Source organism: Vombatus ursinus, unplaced genomic scaffold, assembly GCF_900497805.2.
Source record: "Vombatus ursinus unplaced genomic scaffold, bare-nosed wombat genome assembly UNPS02014863.1, whole genome shotgun sequence".
In the NCBI taxonomy this organism is placed as follows: domain Eukaryota; kingdom Metazoa; phylum Chordata; class Mammalia; order Diprotodontia; family Vombatidae; genus Vombatus; species Vombatus ursinus.
The window spans coordinates 31,248,194-31,261,693 of record NW_020954641.1 but is presented as its reverse complement, the minus strand read 5'-3'; the positions used below and the strand labels follow the sequence as shown (position 1 = coordinate 31,261,693).

General features: G+C 41.3%; 1 protein-coding gene across 1 annotated transcript in view; it reads left to right on the top strand.

Annotated features, from left to right (window-relative positions):
- ADAMTS2 (ADAM metallopeptidase with thrombospondin type 1 motif 2) overlaps positions 1 to 13,500 on the top strand; it is a 451,457-nt gene that overhangs the window by 382,033 nt on the left and 55,924 nt on the right. Inside the window, exons 9-11 of the mRNA XM_027841791.1 lie at positions 747 to 879; positions 3,599 to 3,712; positions 10,821 to 10,966. Coding sequence (XP_027697592.1) covers positions 747 to 879; positions 3,599 to 3,712; positions 10,821 to 10,966 — 393 coding nt within the window. The remainder of the gene's footprint in view (positions 1 to 746; positions 880 to 3,598; positions 3,713 to 10,820; positions 10,967 to 13,500) is intronic.

The following is a 13,500-nucleotide window of genomic DNA, read 5'->3' as shown; positions in this document are numbered from 1 at the left end:
GCCCTAGTCACTCCCAAGCTTAAAGACCATGGTCCTGCAGGCCTAAGTATTATAACAGTTTCTCAGATTTTTTGTTTCCCGACGTTATTCAAGCTGGGCCAAGTGACTGCTAGCTTAGAGTTGCCGCCTCACTCTGACTACTGTAATGTGATACTCCTAAGGAAGTTCCAGATGAAAAAAAGGCATAGAAAGGAAATCTTGAGAAACATTTGTAAGGATTACAAGTAGAAAGGAGGCCCCAGTAGGGGCCCCCTTGGTTTGTGGAAGCATGTGCTTCCCCTGAAAAGGGTTTTGGTCGTGCTCTTGATGACCCTGCTCCGTTCCTGGCCACCTTGGCTATTTTTCCCAAAGTTCAGGCTGAAGGACAAAAGGGTGGGGGTGGAGGGAGGGGAAGGAGTAAGCGAAGGAATACCTAACCTGGAAAATGAATTACATGTTTTTTCTTTCTCGTCAGCCCTATCTGGGGTGGGCCAATTGCTGATCCCTGTCCAAGTGGGAATCTGGGACATCAGGCTGTTCCCCACTTGAGAGCCCCGCCCAGATTGTACCACCAGGAAGCCCAGAGCGAGTGTGCACCTGCAGGCTGACTGGGGGCAGATGCCCGGGGAGTCTGCCTGCGGCTATGCTCGGCCCATCTGGTGCCGCAGCTTCCCAGCAGGCAGGCCCTCCGTTTGGCTTGGACTCAGCCTTTCGGGAAACCACAAGTCCATCTGTTCCTGTCATGTTTGTGTGTGTGCCTGTTGCAGCTCCTACGATTGCCTCAGAGACGACCCCTTCGAACAGGACTGGCCGATTCTGCCCCAGCTGCCGGGAATTCACTATTCCATGAACGAGCAGTGTCGCTTTGATTTCGGACTTGGCTATATGATGTGCACAGCGGTGAGTAAAAGTCAGTCTTTCCCATCACTTCTTCCCCAGGAGCCTGGATGTGGCTGTGGCCATGGGTCGTTCTGGCATCCAATAACCTCAGGGCAATGTCAGATGGTGAGAGTGACCTTTAACCAATTGCTGAGGAGATGAGGAGAAAAAATAATGGTAACTTTGCCATGTTTTGTTATGTTTGGGAAGCACAGCTCTGGGGCCCGTGGTGTTCCTCCTCCTCTCTCCCCATTACTGCACCTCACCCTCAGCCTGCCATATCTTGGGCTATTATTTCTGGGAAGGACATTGGCAGGTCCACTTAGTCCCAGGTCGGGCTGCCAGCAACCCCCGGACACATGTGAGCAGTCTTCCCTTAAGTAGAAAGAGTGCTGGATAACGAGGTCAGAGGACCTGAGTTTGAATCCCAGTGAGATGAGATTTTTGCTAACTAAAAATTGTTGCCACTGGAGCACAACGTGTCAGGTTTACTTATTATCCTGTTTACCCTGTATGTAATTTGTTTGTACACAGTTGTTTGCATGCTGTCTCCTCCTGTAGATTCTGAGTTCCTCAAGGGCAGAAACTGTCTTGTGTCTCTTTATATCTTTGGCAGTTAGTGCAGTGCCTGGAACATAGTAGGCACTTTATAAACACTTCATGACTCCCTGGGGGCACCCCTAGGTTTGGTGCTGGGCCCATGAGGTTGAAGAGGAACTCTCTTAGATGACAAACCCCAGGAGAAAAGTGTGCCATCTGAGAACTTCCTATTTTAATTAATTGTTCTGGCTAAATAGGTGGTAACCTTTAGTTCTACTATGTTAAAGTGATGGAAGCTCCTTCTAAATTCGGCCAGCCATCCTTGGCCCCATCCTAATTCCAGAGCTGATCCCTACTTGTCTGTTTACTAACTGTGGGACCTCTGGTAGACCTGATTAGTAAAATGGCAGGGGGGAGAGTTGACTAATTAAAAGCTAAGGTTCCTCTCAGCTCTTAATCTTATTAATCTTAAGAACTTTGTGAGTGGCTTAATTTCTCTCATTCTTTCCCTATTATTATTTCCAGTAAGGGTTTGTGGGGAAAGTCTGGGAGGAGGGAAAGATTTTTCAGTAAAGTAGCCAGTTTCATTGGGAGGATACAACAGCCATGGGCAAGTAGCCGGTGAGAGTCAGGGGGATTTGGGGTCCTCATCTTTTTTTAAACATATATATATATATATTTATTTATTTAAAATGCATGCATATGTATATACATTTATAGTTTTCAGTACATGTATATGTGCTTGTATGTACACATATAACATATGTATATACACACATATTTTTAAAATATATGCATATATACATTTTTTAGATATGACCATCATCAACCGGTATGAATATTTCTATATAGGAGGGTCAGAAGGCAAGAATTGCATATGAAACTATGAATCTACCATGTATAGTTGGTGGGGGGGGGGGTTTAAGTACACATCACTTTTTACATGGCAGTAACCAACATTGTTCTTTTTGTCCACATCCTCTTCCTAGGTTCTCATCTTCTAGCATGGACTTCGCAGAGTCCACTAACCCATATGGTAGGGGCTGGGGGGAAGAGCTAAGGACTTTGGGCCACCTGTGTAGAATAAAAGCAAGATTTTCTCAGTCTGAGACCCTTGTTCTGGGACTCTGATGTTTCATTGGCTCAATAAACACCCTGGATCAGATTGGATTGGATTGGACTGCATTAAAGGTTTCCAGCTCTCAGCTTTGATTCCAAACACAGCTTTCTTTGGCTCTGTTGTCCATGCCTGGTTAGCCTCTCTGGTTGGAGCATGATGCTAATAAGACCAAAATCTTGGCATCAACCAGAAAGTTTCTGCCCATTCCATGGCCCCAGACAGCTCTCCTCACCGCAGCTCTGTCTCATAGAATGTCTTGAACCACTACAGGGCTTGACAGGAGCAGGAAGAGGGATTGCCACTCCTATTAAAACTCCATTGCGGGTAGCATTATCTTGTCTATAGAAAGAACAAAATTATTCACCCCAAATTAAGAAGCAGTATGGTATAGTGAAAAGAGCATTGGACTTAGCCAGGAGACCTGGATTGGAATCTCTGATGATGACTAGCTGTACGACCTCATTTGCGTCATTGATATTTCCTCCATCACTTTCTTAAATCTTGACAACCAACAAAACAATAAGCCAAGTCCTGATTTGTAGCATTTGCTGATTTCAAAAGTGTAAATGCTTATAATAAAAATTTTGCTATCAGGTCTGATAAACCTGCACCACCACTGACTCTACCTATTTCCTCACAGGATTTCTGTGAGGAAAATGCTTTGTAAACTGTAAAGCATTACAGAAATAGAAGTTTGTAGCAATTGAGGGCAGTGGTTCAGACCTCATCTTGGATATTTCCTCACCATCTAAGGTTCTTTGCAGAGGGTCATTTACTCTTCCTGTCCTGGCCTCTGGGTGTGATTCTTTATTGGGTCAAATGCTTTACTTTGCCTTCCCTCAAATCCATGTGTTTTTAGACTTGGGAGACAAGACCTGGGTTAAAATCCCAGCTTTTCTGCTTACTAGCTGTATGATCCGGGACTAATAATTAATCTGTGAAGGTTTCAGTTTCTTGGTCTGGAAAATGAGAACAGTGGACTAGATGATCTTGAAGTCTTTCCCATCTCCAACGTTCTATATTCTAAGGCCCCTTCTAGATTTAACAATCTGTGATTCTCTGAGCTTGCTCCTGTTCTAGTTCCGGACCTTTGATCCTTGCAAGCAGCTATGGTGCAGCCACCCTGATAACCCCTATTTCTGCAAAACCAAGAAGGGGCCGCCGCTGGATGGGACCATGTGTGCTCCAGGGAAGGTGAGTAAAAAGGCTGAGCATCCAAAGGGAGAACATCTGGTACCTAATACTCACAATGATCCCTGTCATCCCTGAGGCAGGGCAGGTTTTCACTATTCATTAAGAGCATGGAAAGAATACAAAGGCACAAAGTGGGGCCTAGAGCTATAGACACCCAGGACAGTGTTTGCCTTTCATTTCTAGCAGGAGTTAGGGCATATGTAGGTAGTGTGATGTAGGGGAAAGATCCCAGTTAGAGTCAGAAGATCTGATTCTGAACTTCCTCTCTGATACCTACTAGCTGTTTGACTTTGAGCAAACTACTTCACCCCTAAGCCTCAATCTCCTCATCTGTAAAACGGGTAATAGTTCTTGCCCTATGGTCCTCGCTGGGTTGGCATGAGGCTCAAAGGAGATAATGGATGAGGATATGTTCTGTTACTTTTCTTCAATCCTGTTCTTACAATTTATTCTTTTTTTTAAAAAAATCTGCCATTCATGTGTTAATCTTACCCTTCCCCTAGTGTTCATCCTAATAGATCTGTATTATTGTTCATTCATTTCAGTCATGTCTGATTCTCTGTGACCCCATTTAGAGTTTTCTTGGTAAAGATATTAGAATGGTTTGCCATCTCCAGTATCAGCTCATTTTTACATGAGGAAACTGAGGCAACAGAGACATAACCTATTACAAATAACTAGAAATTCACTCCAGCTCATTTTTACGTGAGGAAACTGAGGCAACAGAGACATAACCTATTACAAATAACTAGAAATTCACTCCAGCTCATTTTTACGTGAGGAAACTGAGGCAACAGAGACATAACCTATTACAAATAACTAGAAATTCACTCCAGCTCATTTTTACGTGAGGAAACTGAGGCAACAGAGACATAACCTATTACAAATAACTAGAAATTCACGACATTTACTTTATCTTTTTCTCTTTCTTGAAAACTGTATATGAGTACAGATGAGTAAGTAAAAGAAGTAGAGGAAAACTGAGATTAACACATGAAGAGTGAAATAGATAGGATTGAAAGAACATAATAATAATAGTACTTCCCATGCATACAGTGTTATGGGAAGTATTTATGGTTTACAAGGCTGTTATGTACTTTGAGCCTCATTACAACCCAGTGAGGGATTATTATCCCCCTTTTGCATATAACAAAACTGAAGTCCCCAGAGGTGGTGTGACCTGCTCATGGTTGCACAGCTAGTGACTCACCAAGTCATTCTTGAACCAGTTTATTTTGGTGAATTCTCAGTGCCAAAGCTATAGCCAAACCACTCAAGGAGAAGTCCAAAGGATACCCCTGAAAGCTAACTACAAATGTGCCAGATCATCTATATCTCTGCTTCCTCCATCAGCACAGAGTGCCAAGATCTGGCTACATTCTCCTCTGTCTGTTGCCCTCATTTATTGTATGTCTCATCTTGCTAGAGAATGCAATGACTCGCTGATGACTGGACTCCTTAATTTCCTTCTTTCCCCCCTGAAGTAGAAAACACAACTGGCTATTCTGAGTAAACAATTTCTCTGTTGCTTTTTTCTCTCCAATTCCATTTATCATAAGATGCGACAAGTGCCCATGACAACTACCTTCCCTGTGAGCCAGGGTCAGGCAAGACCTCTTCACTCATACTCATGGAAGGACAAACTAGTGGGCTCAGAAATATACTCTACCACCAGACAGAGTTTCCTAAAACACTTTCATGATGTCCTCTTTTTTTTTTTTGCAAAGGAAGCATCTATGAAAATTCCATTGTCCAAACCATTTAGCGTAGCACTCAAAGCTTATGCCATCTCCCCAACCTGACTCTTCATAGTTCCTCAATACATACCATCTAGGTACCTACCCAGCCAGGCCAGTTTCCTCACTGCCCCCCAAGGCATGGTGCCCATTCCTATCTCTCTGCTTTGTATCACATTTTTTCTCTCACTTTGAATGCACTGATGCCACTCCTCTCGCTATCCAAACTTTGTCCATCCCATAAGACTAGCCTTACATTCTATCCCCTTCAGTCATCTACCCATGGACATCTTCCTATCTGCCCTGCTGATACCTCCCTTTCCCACTTGGAACAGCATCCTCAAACTGGACCATCAGATATCGTACTCTACCTCTCTGGGGCAGTTAATCCATTCAGCTTTGGAACCTCTTTTTGGGACTGAGTCTCCCTGAGTAGTGAATGAGCAAGTGTAAGCTCACCTGATCCCTATTTCTAGTAGCCCCAAACTAGGTTTCATATCCAATACAGCCATCTACCCTACACAGCTTATCATCTGCCTTGCTGCCACATGCACCCTTCCTTTCTCTCCCCCACCTGTTTCCAGTCCCTTGTTCTGGGAGCAATAACAACATCGTTGCTACCATTGCTTCTGGAAAGGACATGACAATCAACTGTCCTATGGCTCCACTCCAAATCCTTATGACTCCCCAGACCAAAACTGCCTTTTCCTGACCACCACTCCCCTATATGTGTTGTCTTTCCCTATTAGAATGTAAGCTCCTGGAGGGCAGGGATCGTCTCACTTTTATATTTGTATCGCCAGTACTTGTACACAGTACCCCGCATATATTAGGTGCTTAATAAATGCTTTTTCATGATTCATTCAAGACTCGCTTTCCTCTTGAAACCTTCCCCATCTCTTCTCCAGCCTCTTGCATGAATGCCTGTACTTGACTATCTTTTCTTGCTCTTAGTTCTTTGTGTGAGAGGAATCCCAATTAGCTATAAGCTCCTTGAGGTGAAGGCATGGCTGTGCCTTATTCCCCACAGTGTCAAACCACAGATGGAATATATAGTAACAGGCTCCATAGGTAAGTTGGCTGGTTGGTTTCCCTGAAGCAGAGCACGGGTAAGCCATTCTTTCTTCTTCTAATTGGCCTGTGGGGAACTGAGTGGCTAGAGATAAGAAATTGATGATGATGGACAGCACAATGTTTGCAGGCTCCAACACTTATTAGTTATGTGATCTTGCCACCAGTGCAAACCACATCCCCACCATACCTTAGTCATCCTAAGATTGTAGAGAGTTGCAAGAAACCTTCGAGGCCATCTACTACAATTCCTTCGTTTTATGGAGAAGGAAACTTAGGGCCCAAGAGGCTAAATGACTTGCTCAAAGTTGGAGTTAGGAATTGAACCCTAGTTTTCTGATTTCAAATTCATGGCTTTATCCATTATGCCTTACTGTCTCTTATTCTTTATGAACTGCAGTGGCTACAAATATTTATAATTGGGGCCAATCATTTTCCAGTGTTGAGCCTTTCTACACTTAACTAATCTGGTCCTCACATAACATACCTCCAGTCCATTTCCAAGCTCTTTCCAAAGCCTTTCCAGCTTGGTAGGACTTTTCAGGGCTTATGTTTTCAGATGGTATAACCTCTGAGAACTTAGGGTCCCCTTCATACCACACCAGGTAATCAGAAGAGAACTTTAGCTTAGAATTAGGAAACAAATGGTTTGAACTTTTTTTTCCTCTTAAAGTCTCCCTGAACAATAAGAACTAGGTCACATGGGAAATTTGTCTGACCATGAAATTTATGCCGTTTCCAAAGTTTTAATAGATAGAGATATTCAGGATAATTTATCACTCCAGGAGCTCTTACAGTTTCATATTTTCTAACCTTTCATGAAATCATTAGGACAAAAAAAAAAACTTGTTCTAAAGGAAGGTACTTTTTGTATAAGGGAGAATGTGCTTAGATTGACAAAGTCTTGGTTTCTCCACCTAGTATAAATTCATCCATTCTGGAGGGTGTCTGTGATCTTGAAAAATCAGAGCCCAACAACATGACTATCTAGTTTAAACTGATTGTGGGTCCATGGTGAGTATAAGAAAGTGTGCCCTATTCTCCATCTTGATAGCATGGCTTGAAATAGTAGATGCATATTTTTTATCTTTTCCTCTGACCTTCACCTTTGTGCACCTGAGAAAAGTACTTGACCTAATTCACTTGCTTCACCCTTGTTACAGGTATTCATCTGTATCCAATATTTATTGAAATATTCTTTAATTTTCCCGCACTCAAAGAGCATTTCAATAAATACTATATATAGTGCATCCCGTACTATACGTTCATTCCTTCCACAAATGATATTATAGGCCAAATTCACAATGAATGAAGAAGAAATAAAACAATTACTAGGAGCTATTTTACCCAACTGTATGTCAATAAAACTGACAATTTGAACGAAATGAATATCTACAAAAATATATATTCCCAAATGATCAGAACAAGAAATGGAGTATTTAAATAACTCTGTCGAAGAATAAGAAATTGAATAAGCCATAAATGAACTCCCAAAGGAAAAAAAAAAACAAGGACTAGATGGATTTACAAGCAAATTCTACCAAACATTTAAAGAATAATTAATTCCAATATTATGTAAAATGTTTGAAAAATAAGAAAAGGAAAGATCCTACCAAATTCCTTGTATGACACAGACATAGTTTTGACACATAAATCAGGAAAATATCAAAACAGAGGAAAAGAAAAACTGTAAACCAGTATCTCTAATAAATAGAGAAATGATGCTTGGACAAGTTGTGCTCCTGCTATGAGTATCTTAAATTTAATATTCTGTGGACCATTGCACAATTGGATAAAATAACTGCTTTTTGAATTGAGTAAAATTATTAAGATGTAAACTCATCCTTTGTAGGTTCACTGAAAGCACCCTCAGCATAGCTTCAGGACAACAGGGATGATATATATGCATCTCATCCTATTCCCACATAGTTTAAATCTCCTCTGTGAGGTCTCTATATTTCAAAAGCCTTTTTTTCCATTAGCTTGAATATTGTAACTACTTGGCATGGTACCATCTACTGAAAACATTGTTCTTAGGAATCATTTTTATGTCCTGGTAATCATGCGTGGCAGTTTGGTCCAGTTCTAGAAGAGTTGATTCACTGAGGTCTTCTGGATATTTTTTTTGGGTGAGGCAATTGGAGTTAAGTGACTTGCCTAGAGTCACACGGCTAGGGAGTGTTATGTGTCTGAGGCTGCATTTGAACTCAGGTCCTCCTGACTTCAGGGCCGGTGCTCTATGCACTGCGCCCCCTAGCTGCCCCAACTTCTGGATATTTTGAGGCCTGTATTTGTAATATTGGCATTTGCCATCTGTCAGTCCATGAGAGACAGCAAGCATATGATTTTTAACTCCAGTCATCAGGTCATGTCTTGCCTGATATTCAGGAGATAACTAATTTTTTTCACCCTACATTGATCTGTCACATAATTTCTACTATTCCCTTACATAATCCACATTATCATTAGGTCCAAGCTTCTGTAATTACCTTTCTGTAATTTCTGGTGGTCTTTGGTCCTGAATTGCCATTACAAACCCCTCTCTTTCTCCAAATAGATCCATGTGACCTGGCTATTTATTCAGTGCTTTTTTGTTGACATATTGTTGGCTAAGTTTGTATGGATATCACCCACAAAGGGTCTTTTGATTTTTTTCTTGAATCTTACCAGTTTTATAGGCTCCATCCAGAATTAGTCTTACAGTTATTTCTACTACCACCACCACCACTATTGCTTAGCCCAAATAGGACAAGAAGCGATACAGAGCCCTCAGGAAAAAAGGCCCCTTTTAGACCACGGCAATATGTCCCTATCAGTGAAGACTGGCCTGTTAGGTCTTACGTTTGTCAAAGAAGATGCTTTGAGAATGGCATTCTGGCTTTGTCAAGCTCAACTCCCAGCCTAACCTGGAGTACTTCTTCATTACACCTCTCCCCCCATGTAGATACCTCCTGTTTCTGTCTCACTTAGACGTAGCTTTGCATGTTTCTTCCTATCATGCTTTTTCTTACATTGGATTTAGGTCATTCCTTCACTAGCTCTCATTACCTAGTGACTTTCTAGGAATTGTGAATTGGACTGCCCTTAGCTCTCACTTCTTTATCACCTATAACTGTATTGTATCAGTTGCCAGAGAAATGAGTTCCTGTCCATTTCACCTGCTTAGCTCAATTACCATTAGGCAAAGGCCTTGTGGGGAGGCTCTGGCCATTCTCCCTCCCAGCTACAGCTTCAACTTAGCAACTGGTTCCTTCAGCAGTTCCCAGGATGAGTGACTCTCTTGCTCATTTATTTCCCAAACAACAAATCTCTCTGCAAAAGGTAACAATTACATTATATGTTTCCTAAGTGTTTTTTTTTTTTCTGGCTAGTACCATGCATTCAGTTGTATTCTTGGCTTACATGGGACCTGACAAGGTTTTGGCTGTTGAAGCTGATTGTACAAAGTTAAACTTGTTTTTAACTTACTTGTTAAGAAAAATGAATGAACGATTACACTTGTCCTAGCCATCTGTGTGTACATACACATATATGTGTGCAGGTGGCAGATTTCCCAGCCGGGCAGTAAGACCAAAACAGATATCCCTTTGATAGGCCCAGATGAGAAGGACCAGGTGTCCAAAGCCCAGCATCCCATCTGGGATGTACTTACTGTAGTGGAAGTACAGTGGATTTGTTCTCAGAACCATGTTCAGGTGCTAGTTCTGCCACTTCTTAGGCCTGTGTCCTTTGGCAATCTCTTTCCCTTTCTGGGCCTCAGTTTCCTTATCTTTAAAATGAGTCAATTTGAGCACTGATATTCTGTGGTCTCTTCCAACTCTGAGATTCTATATTCCATATTCTCTTACAATTCTAACATTCTGCATTCTGTAGTCCATTTCATCATTAATATGATATGTTTTAAGGTCCCTTCCACTTCTAGTATTCTAATAATTCTCTTCCATCTTTAACATTCTATGTTCTAAGCATCCTTCTAACTTTGACATTCTGCGAGTCTGCTCTGTCACGTCCGCCTTTTGGATATTTCTGAGCAAAAGAGCCATTGAAAAGGTGAATTTCGGAAAGATTGTGTATTTCTCTAACCAGGAATTATTAAAGCCAGAGAATTGCATTTATGTAAATATAAGAAATAGGGATGTATCATTATTTTCTACAGGAAAACTAACCACATCCAACAAGAATCCAAGGTCATGTGTCTGAAACCTCAGCATCTTGGGAATGAGTGAATCTCTCCAAGAGGAACAGGAAGAGCTACCGGATTATCAGATGTCTTCATGTTTCTCTCTTGGATTCTCTTCCAGCACTGCTTTAAAGGCCATTGTATCTGGCTGACCCCAGATATCTTGAAACGGGATGGAAATTGGGGTGCATGGAGTAAGTTTGGCTCCTGTTCCAGGACCTGTGGCACTGGTGTGAAATTCAGAACCCGCCAATGTGATAACCCACAGTAAGTTGGCTTTGAACTAAAATACTTTCATGGGATATGCTCAGTGATGCAGTTGCTATCAGAGGATGATGATTCCTTTTTTTAAAAAAATATTTTTCCAATTACATGTGAAAACAAATTTTAACATTCTTTTTTAAAACTTTTTGATTTCCAAATTCTTTCCCTCGCTCCTTTTCCCCCTCTTTGAGAAGGCAAGCAATTGGATATATTTTATACATATGCAGTCATACAAAACTTATTTCCATATTAGCCATGCTCTGAAAGCAAACACAGACAAAAAGAAAGAAAGTAAAAAAAAAAGTATGCTTTAGTCTGCATTCAGACTCCAGAGAATCATGATTCTAATGAGATTGTATTCCTATCAGGCTTTTTATGTTTGTGTATAATTCCTATTTTAGATTTTATTTTAATCTTATAACCACCTCTATGACTTTTATAGGACAGGTAATATCTCCATTTTACAGATAAGGAAATTGAGGTCCAGACCCGGAAAAATGACTTCTCCAAGATCATTTCGGAAGCAGCTGAGTCAGAACTGCTGTAATTAATAGTAATTCACATTTTGAGAGCATTTTAAGGTTTACAAAGCACTTTTCTTACAATACCACTGTGGAATCGATGGTGTGTTATTTTTCCCTTTTATAGACGAGAGGCCTAAACATACAAATGAAACCCAGAAAGTTTAAGTGATTTGCCTAAGGTCATGCAATGAGTCACAGCCAAGACTAAAACCAAGCTCACTTAACTTCCCAGCACTTCTTAAACTGAGCTTAAGAAGTGCTGAAGGGGTTGAGAGTGGGAAAAGTTTAAGAAGCCCTGTACTAATCCCCCTTCCTCTAGACCACACTTCTTTGACAGAATTATCTCTCTGCCTCCATCACTGTCCTCATCATTAATGAGATTTCATGGACCACCTTCAGAGTAAATGGCCTTACCCAGACACTATATCCAAGGAAAGTGAGAAGAATTGAGTTAATATGATAGATCCCTGCCTTTGAGGAGCTTTCCATCTAGTTGAGATAAGACAGGTTGAATTGGTACCAAAAGTAAGACAATAACAATATAGATCCCAGTATTTCACATTTAGATAGGACTTTTCAGTTTTACAAAGCCCTTTCCTCATGGTGTCCCTGCAAGGTGGGGCAGGCAGGTATTACTGTCCTCATTTGGGGGGTGATTTTCTTCAATTGTGATTTCATCAGTATATAAAACTTCCTCAATCCAGTGTGGACAGTTTATAGTCTCAGGGAGTTGCCTGGGGAAACAAGAGGTTAGGTTACTTGCCCAGGGTCACACAGCCAATGTGTGACAGGACTTGAATCCATCTTTTTTACTTTGAAACCAGCTCTCTATCCATGACACCACACTGTTGGTCGTTCTCCATTTTACAGATGAGAAAACTGAGTTAGAGAGGGGTAAATTGACTTAGCCAAGGCTGTATCGCTAGCAAAAGCCCACACTTGAACCCAGGTTATTTGGCTCCAAGGCTGGCACTTTTTTCTGTTCCAACGCATATTCCTTAATGATGAACTCTCAATTTCACTGAATGAGTCACTGATTTTGAGTGGAAGGAGGTTACAGAAAAGGAATAGAAGGTTCTCCTTTCTGGGCCAGGGGAAGGCAGGCTTGACTAGCAGGGGCTGGTGGGTCAAAGTTCTTTCTTGTAAGTCAAGCAGAGGCAGACAAAAAGATGCAGGTGATTTAGGAGCCTCTTATCTGGGTCCTTCAATTTTAGTGGCTATTAGGCCCTAGATCAGTGTAAAGGAACCTCCTCCTACCCTGCCCCCACCCCAGGTATAATATGGACCAAGGAACAACTCCTCTGCCTTTTCTAGAGTCTGGACAATCTGTGCTATCTTTTCCACATGCTACCGTCACCTGAACTAAAGGAGATCTTAGAGACCGCTGAGGCAAGCTCCTCTGCCCCCATTTGTTGTTGTTGTTGTTCGTATTGTTTTTCTGATGTTTTGAGGTGAAAATAAAAAATTGCAGCATTTGTTCTTTCAAAAGGAAAGAGCTAATATGTGGGAGCAAAATGATAGATTCGAAAGAACACTGGATTGGGAGTGAGACCACCTGACCTCAAAGTCCATGTGATTTGGGCCAGCTTCTCTGAGCCTCAGTTCCCTCCTCTGTCATATAAGGAGATTGGACTAAGGATTCTTAACCCAGGATGGATTTCAGAGGGTTCATAAACCTAGATGGAAAAAAATTATATTTTTATCTCAATATAACTGGTTTCTTTTATTATTTCATTGATTTTTATTTTTGCATTTTAAAACATTTTGAGAAGAGGTCTAATGGGTTCAGGAGATTGACTAAGAGGTCCATAACAAAAAAGGTTAAGAACCTCTGGACTAATTTTTATAAGTCAAAGGGCCCTTTGAGCTCTAAATATTATTATCTAGCTAAATGGCACAGTGGATAGAGTGCCAGGCCTGGGGTCAGGAAGATCTGAGTTCGTATCTGGCCTCAGACATTTACTAGCTGGGCAATTCACTTAACCTTGATTGCCTCAGTTTCCTTAACTGTAA